General features: G+C 34.8%; 1 protein-coding gene across 1 annotated transcript; it reads left to right on the top strand.

Moving 5' to 3' along the window:
* Positions 1-19,491: 19,491 nt before the first annotated feature.
* OR10G6 (olfactory receptor family 10 subfamily G member 6) lies at positions 19,492-20,526 on the top strand. The gene has a single exon (XM_074235699.1). It carries the CDS (start codon positions 19,591-19,593, stop codon positions 20,524-20,526), a length of 936 nt encoding a protein of 311 aa, XP_074091800.1. The 5' UTR covers positions 19,492-19,590.
* The last annotated feature ends 3,202 nt before the right edge of the window (positions 20,527-23,728 follow it).

Genomic DNA, 23,728 nt, shown 5'->3' with positions numbered 1-23,728 from the left:
TTATATATTATTCACTTTACAGTCCCTAGAGTACCTTTCTCATAGTAGTTGTTCATTAAATCTTTGTTGAAAAATAAGGGAAGCGGGATGGAAGGAGGGAAGTGCAGAATTAATGACTAAATCTAAATCCTTGTTCATATAAGACTTGAATTTTCTCAGACCTTTGCTACTGATCTGCTAGATGTAAACTCTGCACCAGGATGTACATTTCAAAGGCTAAAATTAGGAGAAAGGGGTAGTTACTTCTTTGCAATGAAGAGTCCACCTAAAAACAAACTTCAAAAGAAGAGTAATGGAAACAGTACCCACACTTCCAAAGAGAATGAGCTTAAATTGGCTTTATCCCATAGGGGACGGGTTTGCTCTGAACTCCCTTGGTGTTCAGGAGAACAAGAGGAAAGCAACTTAGATTTAAGTGTTTATACATTTGATTTATACTTGATGATTGATATCTCCCCATGGATATTTTATTTAGAACATAAATATTCCCTTAAGAAAAATCAGACATTTTTAATAACTGTTTCTGCATAGTTTATCCATGAAGAATTTTGGAACTCTTTTCTTTTAATTTATGGAATAAAGCATGTCTGTAAAATGACATAAGAAAAAATATGATTGCACATGAAACTGCAACTCTACTACATACAACTATCTATTCATATATATATATATATATATATATATATATATATATATGTAAAATCATGGAAAGTTTTTTTTCCTTTTTTCTTTCTCATTTCAATCTTATCTTGGTTAGAGTGTGACATGTTGAGTCCATGCTTAGTTTCTGCCCCAATATTTTCCAGTTTACCCAGCAATTTTTGTCAAATAGTGACTTCTTATCTCAGAAATTGGAATCTTTGGCTTTAATCAAATAGCAGACTGCTATAGTAATTTACTATGGTATTTTGTGTATTTAATCTGTTCCACTGAACCACCAGTCTATTTCTTAGCCAATGTAAAATAGTTTTGATGATTGCTACTTTATAATATTGTTTTAATTTTATTACAAATATGTCAACTTCCTTTATATTTTTTCATAAATTCCCCTGATAGTCTTATTCTTCCAAATAAATTTAGCTATTATTTTTATAGCTCCATTAAATAATTGCTAAATATGGCACTGAATAAGTAGATTAATTTAGAGAGAATTGTCATTTTTATTATATTAGTTCAATTAATCCATGAGCAATTGATATTTATCTAGTAATTTAGCTCTGACTTGATTTGTGTGAAAAATGTTGTTATTGTATTTATTATAGTTCTTGAGTTTTTCTTGGCAGACAGACTCCAATTATTTTATACTGTCTATAATTACTTTAAATAGCATTTCCTTCTTTTCTCTTGCTGCTTGTGTGTGTGTGTGTGTGTGTGTGTGTGTGTGTGTGTGTGTGTGAATGCTGTAAATACATCTGACTTTAGAGAGTTTTCTCACTGAATTCAGTGATGGATTGTTAAATTTGCTTCCCCCTCCCGTAAATGTAGTTATTTATATATTTCAATTCCTCTCATGCTAATCTGGATAATTTATATTTTTTTGTAAATAATCGTCCACTTTACTCAGATTTATTGGTGCACAGCTGGACAAAATAGTTCCTAATATTTGCTTTAATTTCTTCTTCATTGATGGTAAATTCACCCATATCATTTTCAATAATGGAAATTTGGTTTTCTACTTTCTTTTTGTTGAATGGATTAATCAAAAGTTTGTCTGTTTTATTATTTTTTCATAAAACCATTTCTTAGTTTTATGTATTAGTTGAATAGCTTTCTTTTAATTTTATTAATTTCTCCTTTGATTTTCAAAGTTTATATTTTTGTGCTTAATTGGAGATTTTAAATTAATTCTTCTAGTTTTTTTAGTTGAATGCCTAATTAATTTATCTCATCTTTTATTCAAACAAGATTTTATGCATAAAATTTTTCCTAATTATTGTTGACTGCATACCATGAATTTTGGTATGTTGACTACATACTGTCATTCTCTTTGATGAAATTGTTTCTATGATTTATTGTTTGATCCACTCGTTCTTTAGGATTGGATTATATAATTATCAATTTTTTAGTCTATCTTTCCATGACTCTTTAGTATATATTATTTTTTAGTATATATTGTTTTTAGTGATTTTTAGTAATTTTAGTGAAAAGGACATATTTTATATTTCTGCCTTTCAGCATTTAATATGAGCTTTTTATGCCCTAATTCATGTCTATTTTTGTGTAGGTACAATGTATCACTTAGAAAATAGTTTAATTCGGGGGCGGCTAGGTGGCGTAATGGATAAAGTACTGGCCTTGGAGTCAGGAGTACCTGGGTTCAAATCTGGTCTCAGACACTTAATAATTACCTAGCTGTGTGGCCTTGGGCAAGCCACTTAACCCCATTTGCCTTGCAAAAACCTAAAAAAAAAAATAGTTTAATTCTTGCTATCACCATTCAATTTTCTCCAATAAATATATCATATCTAACTTTTCTCAAATTCTATTCATCTTAATTCTTTCAATCTACCCTCCCTTCTATCATCACCCTTTTCTCTTCCCTTTCCCCTTCTACTTCCCTGTAGGGTAACAAAGAGTCCTTTTCCAACTGACTTGTGTGTGTTATTTCCTCATTGAGCCAAATCTGATGAGAATCAGTTTCAAACAATGCTCATCATCTACCTTCTTTCCCTTTTCTGTAATAGATTTTTTGATCCTCTTGATGTGATGCAATTTATCCTATTATGACTCCTTCTTTCCTCTCTCCCAGTATAAACTTTTTTTATCATTCCTTAATCTTTTTATATCTTTATATAGTCAACTTATATCTACACTGTCGGTCTTATGTATGCTTATTCTAATTGCCCTAATAGAGAGAATGTTCTCAAAACCTTTTAGCATCATCTTTTATTTAAGGATGTAAACAGTTTAACCTAATTTGATAATTTTTTCCCTATTTTAACTTTTTATGCTTTAATCTTGTATTCGAAGATCAACTTTTCCATTCAGTTCTGTCTTTTTCATCAGAAAAGTTTGAAGTTTTCCTATTTCATTGACTATCTGAGTTTTTCCCTGAAAGATTATGTCCAGTTTTTCTGGGTGGTTGATTCTTTGCTTTTCAGAATATCATATTCCAAGCCTTCAAATTCTTTAATGTAAAAGATGCTAAGTCCTACATGATCCTGACAGTGAATATTTGAATTTTTATTCCTTGATATCTAAATTATTTCTGTTAGACTGCTTGTTGGATTTTTCTCCTTGACCTGATAATTTTGGAATATGACTATAATATTCCTGGGAGTTTTCATTTGGGGATTTTTTCAAGAAGTGCTCAATGGATTCATTCAGTGACTATTTTATATTTTGGTTCTAGGCTTAAAGGGCATTTTCTTTAATAATTTCATGAACAATACTCTCCAGACTCTTTCCCCACCCATGACTTTCAGGTAGACCACTATCTCTCCTAGATCTATTTTCCAAATCAATAGTTTTTCCAATGATGAAGTTTAAATTGTCTTCTATTTTTTTCATTCTTTTGATTTTGTTTGACTGATTCTTGCTGTCTAAAAGAGTCATTAGATTCTTCTTATTTTATTATAATTTTTAAAGAATTATTTTCTTCAGTTAGCTTTTGTACCTCCTTTTCCAATTGACCAATTGTACTTTTTAAGGAGTTGTTTTCTTTATTGAATTTTTTCCCACATTTGATGAATTTTATTTTTAAGGAATTATTTCTTCATCCAATTTCTGTCCTTTTGCAGGCTAACTCAATCTTGCATAACTCTCATTTCTGTTCCTGATTTTTCTTCTACCTCTCTTTTTTATATTTAAAAACCTTTTTGAGTTCTTCCAAGAGAACTTTTTGGACATGAGGCTTCATGTGTAGATATTTTCACCTTGTTCGTGAGTTTGTGTTTTGATCTCACCTATTGCCCTAGTGGCTTCCTATGGTCAAGCATCTTTTCTGGTTTTTTGCTAATTTTTTAGCCTACTTGTGACTTTTAAATTTGACCTCTGCTCCTGTGGTAAAGGGAGCACTGTCTCAAGCTTTTTGCATTGTAGTCCTGGAGCATGGTTTGTTGACTTTTTTGCACTGGTCCTTAATGACCTAGTCTAGTTCCACCTGTGCTGGATCTAATCATTAATAAATTCCTTTTTTCTTCTTTAAAAAAGGTCTAAATTCATGGATGTACAACACTCATATTTTTGTTTTGGGGTTTTTTTTAACCAATTCTATCTGCTGGGAACAACCTCAACCTCAACACATCTAATTCATTTTTATAAAATATCACCATTCTTAATTTTAAAGATCATCCTCACCAGAAACAGGTCAAAGAGCCCCAGAAAAGATCATTCAAGAGGACATGACAAGAAGACATCAAGGACTAGTGGTTCTATTGGACACATATGTACTTTTAAAAATGTATATATATATATATATATATATATATATATATATATACATATATATATATGTATATATATATGTATGTATAAAATCTATTTTAATCTGCCAAGATTCACTTTTTGCCTTCAATTCTAATCCTTCAGATTCGAAACTTTTCCCCCTTTAAGCTGAGAACATGAGAAAAGTGAAACCTATTACAAACATGTATAAAAACAAATCAAAACGGATGGTCATGGCAAAAATATTTCATTCTGCATTCTGAATCCTTCATCTCTCTATCAAAATATAGGAAGAATATTTCATCTCTGGTCCTCTGGAACTCCAGTTCATCATTACTCTGAGTTCAGCATAGTTTATCACTTTTAAATACAATGAACTCTTCTTCAGTTTCCCAATTTATGGTCATTCCCTGAAATTCCCATTCTTTGTCCTGTCAAAGAGTTATAATATTTTTGTACATGCTTGGAGTGTTTTACTTAGAGCTCATTCCTCCTTTAATATAACCATCTCTTACATTGCCCCCTTCTCATTTCTCCTTTTCTTTCTCCTAATTTCCTATTGAATGAAATAGATTTTTATATCTAACTCTGTAAGTATATGTAGTTTTTCCTTCTTTTGAGCAGTTCAGATAAGAGTGAAATTCAAGTGTTAGTCACTCCCCACCCACTTCACCTCCCTTGTTTGTACAGAGAGCTAGGTACAAACCTTGATTAAGATGAATTTCCCTAAACTTCTTTTCCTATTTTTCCTTTTCCCTCAGTGCATTCCTATTATCCTCTTTATCATTCTTTTCTTTATATCATAAAAACATACTAGAACTACCCTCAGGCCTAGTCAAGTTGAAATCTCTCTGTAAACCTTGATGGTGATAAAACTCAGAAGGGACAGTTTATTATCTCTCCTGGAATGTAAGCAGCTTATGTTTATTTAGTATTTTAAAATTGTTCATGCATGTTTTATCCATTAACCTCAAAATTTCTTCACAATGTCTTTTCATTAGAAACATTTGCATATGATATAATGATGTAAAATCCCCAAAACTCAAATAAAAATATATTGTCCAAGCAAATAATATGTATATATTATATATGTTATATATATATATATATATATATATATATATATATTACATATATACAAGTTAGTTGTGTGAGTGGAAGAAAATGTACAAGATATCTGAGTAAAAACAACTGACCTGGAAAATATATGAGGAACTAAAGAACTAAGCATCATTCGACTATCTCAGCATCATGATAAAAAAATTAGATTCTAGACATATCACTTCAAGAAATTAAAAAAGTCTTCCAAAATGTCTTAAGATCAAAGCACAAAGTAGAAATAAAAGAAATCCATTATATACTTCCAGAGAGGAACACCAAAATGAAAAATCTCAGAAACATCAAAGTCTGAATACAAAGCTGCCATATCAAAGAAGAAAAATACCCCAAGTAGCCAGAAAGAAAAAAAAAATTCAAGTACCAAAGAGTCATATATACAATAACATAAAATTGAATAGCCATGTTAAAAAGGTAATGGAAAGCCTGGCATATAATATTCCAGACTATAAAGGATGTAGGCTTACAACCCAAAATAAAATTTTTAGCAAAACTCAGTATGATAGTAGAGAAAATAGACCTTCAAAGAAATTTATTCTCATTTATTTTTCTTCTGCCTCTTTTATTTGACTATTAAAATCACTTTTAAACTCTTCCTTTCCCTAAAATCAATTCATATTTTTCTTTGAAGCTTTGAATATAGCAGCTTTAACATTGTTATCTTCATTTTAAAAATATTTCATTTTATTTTTTCTAATTACACATCATGATAGTTTTCAACATCAACTTTTTGAAAACTTTAGACTTCCACATTCTTCTACCACTCTCCATTCCCTCCCCCCTCCCAATGACAGTGAGCAATCTGATACAGGATCCACATGTACAGTCATGCTTAACATTTTTCCTTAGTCATGTTTAAAAGAAGAATCTGAATTAAAAGAGGTGAAAAATCTTGAAAAAGAAAGAAAAACATAAACTACGTTGTAAAAACTGTACATAGAATACTTTTCTCTGCATTCATCCTCCATACATGTTTGTCTGGATGCTCTTTTTGTTTTGCTTTGTTTTGCTTTTTATCACGTCTTTTAGAATTTTCCTCGTTTATTAAACTGATGGGAGGAACTAAGTCCATCACAGTTGTTAATATTCCTATTGTCTATAGTGTTCACTCTAGTTAAGCTCACTTCACTCAATATCAGTTCATGTAAGTCCAGGCTTTTCTGAAATTTGCCCACTCTTGATTTCTTGCAGAACAACATTGTACTTCATCCCATTCATAAACCATAGTTTGTTCAGCCATTCGCCAATTAATGGGCATTTTCTCAGTTTTCAGTTCTTTGCCACTACAAAAAGAGCTGTTATGAATGGATTTTGGAACTTGTGGGGCTTTTCCCATTTTTTATGATCTCTTTGAGGTAATAGATCTAGAATCAAAAGATGTGCATTCAATGAAATAGAGGAATTTCAAACATTCCTGTTGAAATGTTCAGAGTTGAAAAGAAAGTTTGATCTTCAATCTAAGTTTATGCAGTGTTTCATTGCCCTTTGGACATGATTCCTAATTGCTCTCCAGAATAGTTAGACAAGTTCACAACTCTACCAAAAATGCATTTGTGTTCCAGTTTTCCCACAGCTTCTCCAACATTAATCATTTTTCTTCTTTACCATTTTAGCTAATCTAATAAATGTAAGGTAGTATCTCAGAGTTGTTCTAACTTGCATTTCTCTAATCAATAATAACTAAAAACAATTTTTCATATAATTATAGTCTTAATTTCATCTGAAAGCTATCTATATACTTTGATCATTTATCAATTGAATTTATATTCTTATAAACTTGACTCTTTTCTCTATATCTTTTACAAAGGAGTCTTTTATCAGAAACACTGCTGTAAAAATTGTTTCCCAGCTATTTGCATTCCTTCTAATCCTTTGGTTGTGCAAAACATTTTAATTTATAGTAATCAGAATTATTCATTTTTCAATTTATAATGTTCTCTATCTCTTCTTTGGTCATAAACTCCTTCCTTCTTCATAGATCTGAAGATCTATGATAGATAAACTATTCATTGGTCTCCTAACTGACTTATGTTATCACCCTTTACATCTAAATCTTCTATCCTTTTTGACCTTATGTCTAGTTTTGGCCTTATTATTTACCAGTATTTCTAAAACTTACTGATGTTTCTTTTGTGCCCTAATTTATTCCAATGATCTACCACTCTATTTCTTAGCCAATACCAGTCAATTTTGATGATGGCTGCTTTATAATATAGTTTTAGATCTTGTATGGCTAGGCCATCTTCATTTGCATTTTTTTCATTAATTTCCACAATTCCCACAAAAATAGTAACAAAATTCATCTTTTTTTTTTCCTCCAGATGAATTTTGTTACTATTTTTTCAAGCAGGAATCTGACAAGAATCTTATCAAAGGGGCAGAGGAATTCCCAGAAGCTCTCTTCGAAAATATTCCAAAATCTTAAAATTATGACTCAAACTAATTTTTTGAGAGACAGAACCCACAGAAAGATACAGTGAGGTAATTCTCCACCCCAAGGTAACTTAGAAGAGCATGGAAACTCTCTGTTCCACAGAGTTGGAGGGAGTGACAGTGCAGTCAGGATCACCATACCAGAGCAAAGGACCTCCAGTCCTGGAACAGCCTATGGAAAGCCTGTGTCCCTGGGGGGTGCTGGCTCATGACAGCAGAAACAATTTCCAGACCTCCCAACCCAGGGAACACCAAGCACAATTTCGAAGATCAATGGGGAAACTTCTGCCAGAGTGAGCGCAGAGCCCAGGCTGGTGCAAAAAGTTAATAAGAAGAATACCTTAAAAAAGAGACCTCACCAGATGGAATAGGAGATAAGAAAACTCTCTGAAAAAAACAACTTCTTCAAACATAGAATGGAACTAAGGGAAGCTGATGACTTCATGAGGAATCAAGAAACAAAAAAAATAGCAAAAGAATGAAAAACTAGGGAAAAAAAACCATGAAATATCTCATTGAAAAAACAACTGACCTGGAGAACAGATCCAAGAGAGACAATTTAAACATTATTGGGCTACCTGAAAGTCATGATCAGGAAAAGAGCCTTGACTTCATTTTTAAAGAATTTCTATAGGAAAATGCTCTGATATCCTAGAAGCAGAGGGTAAAATAGAAAGTGAGAGAATCCACTGATTTCCTCCTGAAAGAAATCTAAAAACCCCAAGAATATTATACTCAAATTCTAGAACTCCCACATCAAATAGAAAATATTACAAGCAGTCAGAAAGAAACAATTCAAATATTGTGGAACTGCAAGTCATTATTACACAAGATTTAGCAGCATCCACATTAAGGGCTCATAGGGCTTGGAATATAACATTCCAGAAGACCAAAAAAGCTTGGAATGCAACTGAGAATCAACTATGCAGCAAAACTGAACATCCTCTTCCAAGGGAAAAGATGTGCATTCAATGAACTAGGGGAATTTCAAACATTCCTGCTAAAATGTCCATAGTCGAACAGAAAGTTTGATCTTTAAGTACAGGACTCAGTTGAAACATAGAGAGGGTGGCCAAGAAGGGCTAATTATGAAAGAGTTAATGATTTTGAACTACATGCATCCCTGTATGGGAAGATGATACCAATAACTCATATGAACCTTCTCATTTATAAGAGCAGTTAAAAGGATCAAACACACACACACACATAGATAGATGGATAGATAGATAGACAGATAGACAAGGCACAGGGGGGAGTTGAATTTGAAGGTATAATATACTGTAAAGATGGAGTCAATGGACAAAAAGTTAATGTACTGGAAGAAAGGGAAAGGAGAGGTAGAATGGGATAAGATATTTTACATAAAAGAGCAAAACAAAACTTTTGCAATAGAGTGGAGGGGGAGTGGGGGAGGGAAATGAGTGAGCCTTCATTCTCATCAGAAATGGTTCAAAGAGGAAATAACTTACAGACTTAATAGGATATAGAAAACTTTTGCCTAAAGGAAAAAGGAGAGGAATGGGATGGGATGGGGTGGGGAGGGGTGGTGTAAGTGATCAAGGAGAGGGTATATCATGGGAGAAGGTAGTCAGATGCAACACTTTTTTTTGGTTTTTTTGCAGATGGTGGAGTTGGGTGGCCTTCCCAGGACCACAGGGCTGGGTGGTTGCTAGGTGACTGGGGTAGGATGGGGGCTCAGGGCCTCCTGTCCCCAGGGTCAGTACTCTCTCTGCTACACCATTCTGCTGCCCCATAGCACACTTTTAAAGAGAGACAAAGTGAAAGGAGAGATAAAATAGAATAAATAGGAGTGGTGAGGAATGGATGGGGGAAATTACAAGCAGCAATAGCAACTGTGGGAAAAAAATATGAAAGTAACTTCTCTGATGTACTTATGATATAGAATGCAATCCACCCCAGAGACAGAGCTGATGGTATCTGAACATAGACTGAAGCACTTTTTTTTCCTCTTTCTTTCACTTTTTTATTTGGGGGGGGGAGAATTATGTTTACTCTTACAGCAAGACTATTTTAGTAATGTGCAAATAAATAAAAATGTAAATTTAAAGAAGAAAATAGGAAACAAGCATCTTACCACAATGACTAAGAGAGAAAGCACCCTTCTGATTGTCACAAGACAGTCTGTTCCCTTTACCTTTATAGAGACAAACAATGGAGGCATCCTTGAACTCCTGGGAGCTAAGATTCTCTTGCCATATAATCTCAAAAATTTCAGTCAGTTTTTTCTCAGTCAGTAAGAGATCCCCCTCCCACTTTGTGAATCTCAGAATAGAATCAGTACCAGGTGGTTTGCCACATGAAAGGAGTCTAATGGCATTCAAAACCTCTTCTTCAGTTGAAACTTCAACTAAAGAGTGAATGATTTCAAACTGAGCAATATGATCAGTAGATTCAGAATTGATTGAAAATTATTGAAAACACTTTGTAAATGTTTAGCCGATCTCTCTAGGATCTTATTCCTAACAATAATCAATGTAGCCCCATCTGCACTGAGTAGTTAAAATGCATGATAGATCTCTAGCCAATAAATAGCCTTCAGGGAATGATGAAAACACTATAGTAAGTATCGGCATAAAGCTGAAATATGTCTGCTTCTAATTGAGTCAAGAATCCTGCATCTCTTAAGTGTCATTTGTACTTTCCATTTGATGGAATTAAAATACTTCTTTCTTAAAGATGGATGAACTATCCTACTTTGGTAAACCTTGTAAAATTCTAGTTTTTCATTTAGCAACATATATATTTCCCCATCATTTTTGTCAAATCAGTCTTGATGTTCTGAGTCAAATGAGCAAATGCAGTACTGTATCCCCAAATTTCTGAAAGTTGCCAATTCCTTTCCTATTCCATTGATGCCTAGTGTGTATTAACTCAACTTTCCCTCCAAGTTAGCAACAAACTGTTCTTGCTCAGAGAAGTGCTCTAAGCTGTTGACAATTTTTCTGGTAGTCATTTTGCCTTGAAGTTGTTGCTTCTGTTGAATGTGAACTTTAGTTTGTTAAGGATGTCTATGATCAGTCCAGCACTCTGTGCTATATATTGCCTTCTTCAATCTCATATCTTGTCAATCTCTTCTCCTTATTACCACATAGTCTATTAGATACAAGTATCTGCTTTGAGAGTACATCCATGAGGTTTTAATGATTAGGTAAATAGAAGATGGGGTCATGAGATGAACAAGTAACCACTGCTGTTGCTGTTTCAATTCCATTCCTACCAAGTTCTCCCTTCATGTCTAATAGTCTGGGGCTACTCTAGGATTAAAGTCACTCAGAATTATAAACTTATCCTTTTTTGGCATAATGATGATAAGGGTCTCCAACTCTTCATAAATTTTTCTTTGACTTCATCAGTATTTGTCATGCTAGGAGCATAGGCACTAATTATGGTGGCCTGGCATCTTCCTGAAAGTGACAATTGCATTTTCATTTACCTGCCTTTAATACATTTTGGTAAGCCTACAAGCTTGTTGATTAGATAAGTTTTTATTACAAAACCTACACCAGTTTCACGACATTCCACTTTACTGCAGCCATTCCAGAATATGTATCCAACTTCAACTTCAGTAAGCCAAGCTTCATTTGCTAGTCTTGTTTCACTCAGAGATGCTATTTGAATATGACACCTGCTGAGTTCTCTCCCAGCAAGAGCTATTCATCCTTTAGGTCCGTAGCATTTTGTGATGTCTATGAATGTATACATTCCATGTACCAATGGTGAGTGAAATAATTTTTTAGAGTTTTTTTTGCAAGGCAAATGGGGTTAAGTGACTTGCCCAAGGCCACACAGCTAGGAAATTATTAAGTGTCTGAGGCCGGATTTGAACTCAGATATTCCTGACCCCAAGGCCAGTTCTCTATTCACTGCACCACGTAGTTATCCCTTGAGTGGAATAATTTTTTCAGAAGTTTTTGTACATTTTCTTGTGTTATTGCAACTGCTGCAATAATCAGACCAGAATTGTGTAATTAGACAATTTTAGGGCACCTTTTCTATCTCCTTCCTCACACTAGCAGGTGAGCAGTACCCAGGAGTTGCCAAATTCCATGATGCTTCCTATGACAATGCAATGGAACTGGGTTGCCTGTGAACAGGATTGTGACTACAATTTCCAGTGTATCCATACCTGCAGCTTCATCATTTGCCTATCCCTACAGGGCTTTTATAGGTAAAAATGGTAAAAATTATGTGGGTGATATCTTTTGATTCATGCATAAATTGATTTAAGTAAGGTAGAGTTGTATGAAGTTGTTGGCTCTTTTTCTTTCAGAGTCATTACAGTACAGTGGCAAGACAGAGACAAGACAACTAGGAATGACTCAAGATGTAATAGAGCACCTTGGCATCTTCAGTTTCTAACAAGATCTAAGTGTTCCAGAGTGCCTGATTCAGATGCCTTTCATAGCCATTGGAACAAATTGTTCTCATGCACCTTTTCCACAAAGGCAAGTCTTCATGTGCTGTGGTTGGGCAACCCCATATCTTACCAAAAGGTTTGAGAGTCCTCAGTTATTCTTAACCTGGTTTAGTTTAGTCCATCTGCAAAACTTTACTGGAGTGTGGCAGTTATGCATGCTACAGATTTTTGGAGCCACAGGTGAAAGTTAGGTAGATCAGATGGATACCAAAAGTGGAAAGCAGCCCTGAAAAAGATTTCAAATATTGACTATCCCTAAATTCCTAGTATAAATTCAAATGGCTCATAGTGTGTAATTTAAAATAATACATGCTTCTGTATCTTCTCTGTAATTGTTTTCCCAATATGTTTGCATTAATGTTCATTAGAAATGATATGTCTATAGATCTCTTGGTTTAAGCATCAAGAGAGCATTTGTCTCAGAGAAGGAATTCAATAGTTTGTCTTCTTTCTCTAATTTTGTATAAGGCTCACTATATTATTAAAGTTATAGTTGACACATTCATACTCACTGCTATGATTTTTTAAATATTTTTATTTCATTAAATATTCTCAATGACATGTAAAAATTTAATAATTTTAAAAAATTTTAAGTTCCAAATTATCTGTCACTTCAGTCCTTCCTCTTCTAGAAGGCAAGCAAGTTGATATTGAATATACATGTGAAGTTATGCAAGACACTCCATATTAATCGTGTTGCCAAAGAAAATACAAAAAACCCCAATAAGATAGTGTTTTTAAAAGTATGCTTCAATATGCATTCAGAATTCATAAGTTCTCTCTCTGGAGGTGAATGGCTCTTTTCATCATGAATCCTTTGAAATGATCTTTAATCATTGACTTAATCAAAGTAGCTAAGTCTTTCACATTTGATCCTTACAATATTGCTGTTACTGTGTACAATCTTCTCCTGGTTTGTTCACTTTACATTAGTTCACATAAGTCTTCTCAGATTTTTATGAAACCCTTCTGTTTGTCATTTCTTATATCACGATAGCCTTCCATCACAATCATATACCACAACTTGTTCAAACATCCCCCAATTAATGGATATCCCCTTGATTTCCAAACTGCAAATATTTTGTACAAATAGGTCTTTTCATTATTATGACTGTTAATTATATTTTTCCTCCATTATATTTTCTTGTTATTATTCCTGGCTTTTATCCTTTCATCTTTCTTTACAAAGAAAAGTAAATGGGAAATGAAAGAGAATTAAATTCAAATTAGTAATCTGTAAATGAAGTGATCTGAGCCCATTTTCTGCCTCTATTCTTTTTGCCTAATTCATACCCTAATCACTGGAATTTACTCTTTTCACTTTTTTTTCTTTTAAAGACTTTATTTATTTTGAATTTTAAAATTTTTCCCCTAATCTTGCTTCTCTCCCCCTACCCCACCACAGAAAGCAATTTGCCAGTCTTTAGATTAAGTGAAGGCACTTTTTGATCCTCCCTTTGAGATCTGTGTTCCAAAATGAAAGTTTATTTTGTTTAAAACTCCTCCTTCACTCCTCAAACTTTCCTCTCCCTTTTCCTTGTTCTCACTTATTTCTCCATTAAGTTTATTGCATGACTATGTAAAACTGAAAGTGTGTGTATTTAAAATGCCTTTGTTCAGTAAAAATAAAATAGATTCTTGAGATATTCATTCCCTTCATCTTCTTTTCTTTAGTAGCTATGGGGAAGGTGGATTGTAGTACAGAGAGGATTAGGGAAAGTAGGAGGAATATCAGATTATTGCAATAGTCCAGCTAGGAAGTGATGAGAGCATAAACTGGAGTGGTGGCTATGGGACAGATGAGGAGTACACAATGTATTATAAATGTAAAAACAAATAATGGTAAGATATTTAGAATGAGTGAGAGTAGGAGAGTCAAAAGTGATGCTCAAAATTTTTGCAAATATTCATCTTTTTACCTGATGTAACCACAGCCTGTATTTCCTTGTTAATAAAGCCCATGACAATTCATTTCAAAGGAATGTAATTACTAATAGTGACGTTAGTGAGATGTCATTAATCTTGTGCCCCCAGGGGGGAATTCCGTAAGACGAAATCCCAGGGAATGAAACCTCTGAGATAAAAGGTTCAGGAAAGTTAAAAAGGAAAATGAAGTCAGGGCTTGAGTGTGCAGAAGGAGGCTTATGACAGGTCAAGAAGTAAATCTTGAAGAGGCAAAGAATCTACCTAGTTCAGAAAAGGAATCACAGAGGGAAGGGGGAAGGTCAAAAGGAGACTGAAGATAACTGTTCCTGCTTGATCAGGTGTTGACTTCTTTTTGCATACATTCACAGGTAATGACCTGAGAACAGAATATACAAAAGGATAATATTCAAGAATATTCAGTGAGGGGGCAGCAGGTGAGGCAGAGCTGAGCCTCACTTCTTATTATGACAGATTGATCATATACACTTACTGTCGACTTAAGGGTGTACCAGATGTAATACCTTCCCAATCAGAGATGACACTCAATTATGCCTCACCTGTCACCACTTCACTCCACACCCCTGATGGTATTCAGGTGTCAGCAAGAAATCTACTTGATATATTCTTATTAATAGGAAGTTGAACAAACACAGAAATAGGAGAATCACATCAATGCAGAAAATTATTACCCTGAGACCCTTATTAAAATTTAAGATTATATAAAGCAAAAATATTCTTCACTCAAAGTCCTCTAAAATATGGTCACTATACAAAATTCCTAAACTATATCTTTGCCCTTTCTGATTTTGTTTGGCTCAAAGTCTAACCTTATTTTAATTATATCCATCTAGATTATATTAGCAACCTTGATAATCATAATTTTTCCCTTAGGCCAATGAAAATGATTTGCCCCTAATATAAGGAGATAGCTTCTTCTTTGATGTTTGTTGCTACAAAATAACTGGATTAGTGAATTATGGATCAGTAAATCAATAAAGCAACAAGCATTTATTAAGCACCTACTGTGTACCAGCAACTCTGTTAGGTATCTGGTATACAAAATCAAAAAGAAATCAATCTCTGCCTTAAGTTTTACAATACATCTGATAGAAAGGCATAATATACATAAATTTCAGTTGTTCAATTTTGTCTGACTTTTTATTACCCCTAGATAATTATTATTATCTTTGCAAAGATACTGGAATGGTTTGCCATAATGTGTTTGTGTGTATATATATATGTGTGTGTGTGTGTGTGTGTGTGTGTGTGTGTGTGTAATGTACATGCCCCATGCATATAAACTGGCATATACAAAATAAATATTAGTTAATTGGGGGGGGGGGCAAATTGGTTAGCAGCTAGATAATCAAAGATAACTACATATAAAAGATAGCAATTGGGAATCTTGAAGGAAACCTGAGTTTTTATGAAATTCAGATGAAAATGGAATTCATTGTAGGCATAAAAGATAGTGCAAAAGCATAGAGAAAAGAGTGATGTCATTTATAAAGAACAATAAGAAACTCAGTTTAACTAAACAGTTTAGGAACACGCAAAAGATGTCTTTTAAATCCAAAATAAAGAAAATCGTATTTGGTTCTAGAGTTAAAATAACTACTGGAATTTGTTGATTAGGGGAGGAATATGGTTTTATCTTTAAGAAAATCACTTTGGCAGTTGTATGGAACATGAACTTGAAGCAAGGATACCGATAAAATAACAAGGACCTAAAAAGAAAAAAAGATAAGATTGGATAAAATGTGTGATATTTTAACATTACAATAATTTTGCCTTCAATACTTGATGATATGGGAAAAACCTGGAGCTGTTCACTCTTATTAAATGCAGGATACTTCACTGTATGTCTCAGGAGAAAATTAATACCTTTGGGTTAAAACTGAAAAGAATCCTGAAGTCAAGGAAGGAGTAAGACAAAGGAAAGATAAGGGAGCATGGTTTAGAAGAATTAAGACTGGAAAGAAAACTTTTCTTGAACATCTAAGGGTGTATATATTTAGCTCAAAGTGAAAGGAAGAAGTGCCATGAGTTCTTAAGATAATGAGGCTTCTTCATTTTCTAATGATGATAGAGTAAACTGAATTCATCCAGGAAGATAATCATGACATACAGCTTGGCGAGTTGGACAACAGGATTCAGGTTGTCAGGAATAGATAAAATCAGGTTTTGTGAAATCAGAGAGATGCTTCCCAATGTAGTCAAAACTAAGCTTCTATTTCTATGTTCAGACTAAAATTTCAGATTTGTATTTTCTTGACTTCTCACTAACAAGAATAGCTTCTGCAGCCATTGAAAAGACTAAATTGTGAAATGTTAATGGCATCAATAATTTACAATGAGAAAGTCAGCAGAGGGGCAGAAGGAACAGAGGGGCTATGGATATGAGGCCAAAGTTACAACTATTTTTCCCCATAAATGGTCTTGTATTTATCTATCTGTCTATCTATCATCTATCTATCTATCTATCTATCTATTTGATGTAGTAGTACAGAGGTCCTTTATTTGTGGTTTATGATAGATTTCAAGGAGTTTTTGAACTTTTATAGATAAAATTGCATCAACATAATTGGCTTATTTTAAAATCCTATATAATTTATGCAATTAAAAATTTTATTCTGAAAATGGGTCCATTAGATCCATCAGATTGCCAAAATGATTCATGGCACGAAAAATAACCCTGTCCTAACAATATAAAAAGAAATTTGGGGGTAGATGTTTAATATTTTCCTTTGCACCATCAAGCACAAGATTTGTAACATAATCCAGGTTGTGTAAATCAAATTGTGAATAAAATCATTGCCCCAGTTTTTTTGTGGGGGGGAGGGTAAATGGGAAACTAAAAGGAAAGCAGCCAAAAAGATTGATGTTGGCTACCTAGATTGCGCACAGCTATTGAAACATGTTCTCTCTTCTTCTTTCCCCTATTCTCTCCCTTAGTAGTCACTAGAACAAACTTTGAAGACACTCAGAGAGAAGTGATTCTCTTGCAATAAAGGTGGTATCTCAAAACTCTCACTGGGGAGCTGGCAACAGATAAATTTCAGGCTAATCCCTTTCTCTACCCCATTATATAGTATAAGCTAGGCTGGAGCTCTCTACTCAGAATGAATGGACCAGATATCATAGGGAGGACTGCCTTAGGATCCTGCAGAGCAATGTTGAGGGGTCAATGACAGACTGACTCTTTTCTTGACCCATAAAGAGAGGAAGGCTTGGGGTCATTTTTCTACTGAGCTAATGTAAGGATGAATTGAGAATCAGGAAACTTGGGTTTCACTGTGAATTTTGCCAAAAATAGCTTATTTTCTCAACCATGAGCTAATGGTCTTTTACCCTGCCTCCTCCCTAGCAACTGGATCTATTCTGCTAGACTAAATATAGGGATGCTTAGCACCAAAAGGGAGATGTCTTCTGGTAATACCTACCAAACCTTAGATTTCTGAAAAATAAATAAAATAATGACCAAGACTTTTCAAGACTCAGTTTATAAAAAATGACCTAGACTTTTTAGACTCAATTTTGAAACTACAGTTAAGGAAACCTATATCAAGCCCTCTCTCCAAAGGTTTCTGGAAAGTTAAGGTTTATATAACACTTTGCCCTCCTGCTGGGCTATGGTGCTCTGTTGGAACTATCTGTGAAGCTTACTGATGGAACAATTTCCCTCTGAGATTGATTCTGAGCTTAGATCCAGAAAATACTGTCTAATTAAGTCTAAGCAACAAGAATTTATTTAGTATCTACTATGTGCTAGTTACTGAGAGTTAGGGATCCAAAGAATGGAAAAACAGTCCCTGCCCTCAAGAAATTCACAGTATAATAAGGGAAACAAGATGAACAACTATGAACAAACAAGTTATATATGGAAGGAGTCAGAGGTAATCTCCAAAGCATTGACATTAAAGACGAAAAGATGCTTTGCAGAAGATAGAATTTGAGCTGAAACATGAAGGGAATCATAGAAGCCAGAACAGCAAGACAAGAAGGAAGAGAATTCTATGCATAGGCATCAGTTAGTGAAATGTAGAGAATCAAGAGATGGAATATTTTCTGTGAGAAACATGCCAGTATCACTGCATTGCCAAGTCTATAAAAGGAGCATAAGGAGTAAGAAAACTAGAAAGATGGCAGAGTTGGGTGAGAGGAAGGAAGGAAGGTTACAAAGGTTTTTAAAAGCCAAACAGATGACTTTATATTTGATATTCGATGCAACAGGGAGCCACTGCAGTTTATTGAATGTGAGCAGGATGACATTACTAGATTTATGCTTTAGGAAGATCCATTTGATAGCTGAGTATTGATTGAACTGGGTTGGGAAAATACTTTAACAGAAGGCTATTACAATAGCTAGGTATAAGGTAATGTCAGAATGCGAATATCAGAAGAGAGAAAGTGACATATGTGAGGCATGATAGTGAGCTATATCAGCAGGACTTGGCAATGCTTGGTTATGGAGGGAGAAAGAGTCTAAGTAGTCAAATATGATCCTTACTTTGCAAGTTGGTGACTGGGAGAGTGGTGCTGACCTCAATAGTAATAGGAAAGTTAAAAAGAGAGAAGGGATTTAGTGGCAGTGGAAGGAGAGGAAGATAATGAGTCCAGTTTGGGGCATGTTGAATCTAAAATATCCAATGTAAAATATTCAATGGAGCATTAAAGATGTGAGACTAGGCCCAGAGAGAGGTAATTAATAGATCTGGGAAGTATGTTCAAGGTAGGAAAGTGAGAGAGCACTGAAGTATTATAGAATCATATAATTAAATGTGGAAAAGAATTGAGATATTCTTAAATTCAACCTCGAGACACTCTAGATCAGATGTGTCCAACCCTTGACCCATGGGCCACATAGGACCCTCAGAGCCCATTCAAATGGCATTATTACATTTTATTATTATATTCACTGGGAGTATGGTTTATCTTTAGTCATAAATAAATGTTAAATTCAGTATGTGGCTTTTGAAAAGTTTTTGTTGGGTAGTGCATGTCCCATTAGATACCCATTTTCTAGACATTCTGGATGTCTAGATGTCTAAGACCCAGAGAAGTTTAGTAGGGACTGGCCTAAAATTGCATAACTAGTAAATGTCTGAATTAGTATCTGAATGCAGACTTTTCTGACTCCAACTCTAATACTCTAGCCATTACCCAAGCTGTCTTATCTCTCCTTTCTTGCTTAATACATAGACTGTATATATCAGACTTGATGCAATAGGAGAGGTCCTGAATTCTCCTTCTTGCCAGTTTCTTTAGCAGCAGGAGTTAACATCAAGGCAATGCAAAGTGGCAACCAAACCTTTGTGACCCATTTCATCCTGGTTGGCCTTCACTATCACCCCAAGCTTGGTGTCCCACTCTTCCTCGTCTTTCTTGCCATCTACCTCCTCACTATTTCTGGTAATGGGCTAATCATCCTCACTATAATAGTTGATGTCCGGCTCCATCGACCCATGTACTGGTTTCTATGCCACCTTTCTTTTCTGGATATGACCATATCTTGTGCCATTGTCCCCAAGATGCTGGCTGGCTTCCTATTGGACAGCAAGGTCATCTCCTTTGGAGGCTGTGTGATCCAACTCTTTTCTTTCCACTTCTTGGGGTGCACTGAATGTTTCCTCTATACTCTCATGGCCTATGACCGTTTCCTCGCCATCTGTAAACCTTTGCATTATGCCACCATCATGACCAGAAATGTCTGTAATTGTCTGGCCTTGGGCACTTGGCTGGGTGGTTCTCTCCATTCAATCTTCCAGACTTGCTTCATGTTCCGTCTACCCTTCTGTGGCCCCAATCAGGTCGATTATTTCTTCTGTGACATTCCTGCCATGCTGAGGCTCGCCTGTGCTGACACTGTCATCAATGAATTGGTCACCTTTGTGGACATTGGTTTCTTGGCCCTCACCTGCTTTGTGCTTATTCTCACCTCCTATGGCTACATTGTAGCTGCCATACTACGCATCCGCTCTGCTGATGGGCGTCGCAATGCCTTCTCTACCTGTGCTGCACACCTCACTGTCGTCATCGTCTACTATGTACCCTGCACTTTCATCTATCTGCGACCTGGCTCCCAAGAGCCACTGGATGGGGTAGTGGCTGTTTTCTATACAGTCATTACACCTCTGCTTAATCCCATCATCTACACACTCCGTAACAAGGAGATGAAGTCAGCATTGTGGAGGTTGGCAGGGCATAGGGAAGTGCAGCCTCATTGACCCCACCTATAAGGTCAGATTTAAGAAAACTTTGACCCAAGGAAGGCAGAGCAATAGTCTGGGAGAAATTTCCCAAATGAAAAAGGGATAACTATACAAATAGAGTAACATAGAGGTCCTAAGAGACCTAAAATAAACACGGAAATTGTTTCCCTCATTTTCATTGTAGTTCCAAAGAAAACACAGCAGATCAAGGACACTTTGCTAAGAAAAGAACTGGAGATGAGGAAAAATGAATCTACTAAAGAGTCACTTTCTTCTGCCAAGGAGCCTGTTTAGTGAGTTTCCATCTGAATTTGAAGAAACAGGTTTCTGAAGTTTTGACCTGAACTTGGAGAATAAAAATTCACTCAAGGACTCCCTAGGACTCCCTAACTATCAGATCCTTGAAAGCAACACTCCAGCTAGGAACTAAGACTTAAAATAAGACTGAAACTTAGAATTGTCCAGGCTAATAATAGCTACTCTTCTCTATCAGGCCATGGGGAAGTAAAAGAAAGGCACCGCTCAATTCCTTCCCATGAATGATTAGGTTTGTCCTCTATCTCTTAGCATGAGGATGAGTATATGTAGTGAAAGAAAATCCATGTCTAATGGACTTGAAAACAGTCATATATGATCAGTGACCTGTGAAGAAATCTGATTTTGGGATATTAGAGGTATGAAAGAGGGAGACATTACAAGGAATCCTGACTAACTAGCCTCCAGGAAATATTTCTTGTATACCTACTCTCATACCATAGGGGACAGTGCATGACAGAGGCTCATGCACAAGGTTTCATCACATCACCTAATTGCACAGGACTCTTTAAAGTCACTCTAACAAAAATTAACTACCTAACTTTTCATGTATTCCAAATGTCAAAAAACTTGATAGAAGAAGGAGAAAGTTGCTCTGAAAGAGCTGGAATATATCTGAGAACAAATGTATTCTGACTACATACAGTTTCTGAGCACAGTACAACAGAGATAGAAGAATAAAAAGAATAAAAAACAAGAAAGATGCTAGAATATTCAGAGCATGTCTAGGATGATTTATTAGGTACCTCACATGTCCAGAATTATGCAAACACAAAGATGTCACAGCTTACAGTCTTTTGAAAGAAACAACTTTTGGATAAAAAAGCAATCAGGTTACCATAAAGCGATAAATATTTAAGTGCCAAAATACAGTAACAGAGCAGTTCATATATGTGACACATGAATTAGGGATAAAACATTGTAATAAACCTTCATAGAAGAGATAGAAATTGCATTGGAACTAGTCTTTGATGGATGATTAGAATTTATTTTTGACAGCATTATTTTATTTATTTAAGTTTTAGGGACCATTAAAATATGTTAATGTCTGGCATTAGGAAAAATGGCAAAAGAAAAAGAAAAGAAGGAAAAAAGACAAACAAATCAACTGGTTTTTTTTAGAGAAATGATTCCAAGCATTTTTTCCCTACTAAGTAATCCCTATGAGGAATGAAAATAATTCGGTCTATCTTTTTGTAATCCTTGAGCAATACATTTGTAGTAATAATAGTTTTGAGTTCAAGTATCCTAAACAACAGGAGGTATTTAGACCAGAATTTTAAATGTACATAATAAATATAAGCATGCCATATTCCAATTTGAATATAGCTATTATCAAATCTTTTCTTCTTGACTTGACATTAAACATTCCAAGTTCTTTCAAATGATTTTTCTGTGCATAGTTTGAGTCTCTTTATTATCCTTATCCTCTTCATCAGACAGTTTCACTATGGCATAACATAAGATCAGAGCTACCATCTCCCTCATTCTGGATATGATCCTTATATTAATTCAGCCTGAGATCAAATTAGTATTTTTGGCTGCCATATTACACTATTGATTTACATTGATCTGAAAGTCCACTAAAACCCAAAGATTGTTTTCATATGTATTGTTATCTAGCTACATCTTCCCCATCCTGCATTTGGAGAATTAATTTTGGAAACCTATATATCAGACTCTACAATTTTTTCTTATTATATGTATATTTTGGGAAAGGAAGGAGAGTGGGATTATTTTGTTGCTGTTAAGTCATTTCACCTTTATACAACTCTTTGTGATTCTATTTGGGGTTTTCTTGCCAAAGATACTAGAGTAGTTTGCCATTTCCTTCTCCAGCTCATTTTATAGATGAGAAACCTGAGGCAAACAGGGTTAAGAGACTTGCCAAGGGTCACATAATTAGTAAATGTCTGAGGCTAGATTTGAATGCAGAGAGATGAATAGTACATCCAGAGTAGCACAATAGAAGCCCCAAGAGTAGCACAACTATCCTGCTTATTTCAAACTTACTGAATGACAAAGGTACCCATCAAAGAGAAAAAACACATACATACAGAGCCCTTCACAAAATACTTCCTATTTCTTTTAGCCTTCTACAGCACTATCGCTGACAATTATCCTCAAATATTTATTATTATAGCATTTTTCAATAATAGTAACTAATATTATTAACCCTCTTCCCCAGCGTGTGACACAAATATATAGGTGTGGAATTAACTTGGAGTATCAACTGATACTCTGATGATCTATCTATCTATCATCACCTAGGTATACTATAGCCAGAGTTTGACTGAGAGGATAATACTCCCCAGTAGTCTGAGTAGCTCTTCTAGGTCAGCTTCACTATGTACTTTGGCTAGGTGGTTGTGAAGTGTTGTGAAATAAATCTGCCAGAACACCAGAGAAGTGAAAATAGAACCTATGCACAAATGTATATATGGTTTTTTTTGGCAAGGCAAATGGGGTTAAGTGGCTTGCCCAAGGCCACACAGCTAGGTAATTATTAAGTGTCTGAGACCAGATTTGAACCCAGGTACTCCTGACTCCAGGGCTGGTACTTTATCCACTGTGCCACCTAGCTGCCTCTTACAAATGTATATATGTTAAGAAAATGACAAAACAATCTTGTATGAGAAACTAGAGAGTTAAAATTATATCTGCTCTCTTCATCTTAAAGGTTTCTAGGTGAGAGATGTGTCTTGTCTGTGTCTAAAGTAGAAGTCTCAAGTTGATACTCAGTGGCTATATAAATATATCACTTACAGATGTGAGATATTATAATAAAGGGCCAAGAGCCCAAGGAAATCAATATTGTTTCTCTTAGAGAGATAATAAGATCCATTGCTGACACATGTTACATGTTTTATGCTTTCCTGCTTCTTAAAATAATGGTTAGCTG

Source organism: Macrotis lagotis, chromosome 1 (assembly GCF_037893015.1).
Source record: "Macrotis lagotis isolate mMagLag1 chromosome 1, bilby.v1.9.chrom.fasta, whole genome shotgun sequence".
NCBI classification, from domain to species: Eukaryota; Metazoa; Chordata; class Mammalia; order Peramelemorphia; family Peramelidae; genus Macrotis; species Macrotis lagotis.
The sequence above is the reverse complement of the archived record's forward strand: the minus strand, read 5'-3'. Positions and strand labels throughout refer to the sequence as shown.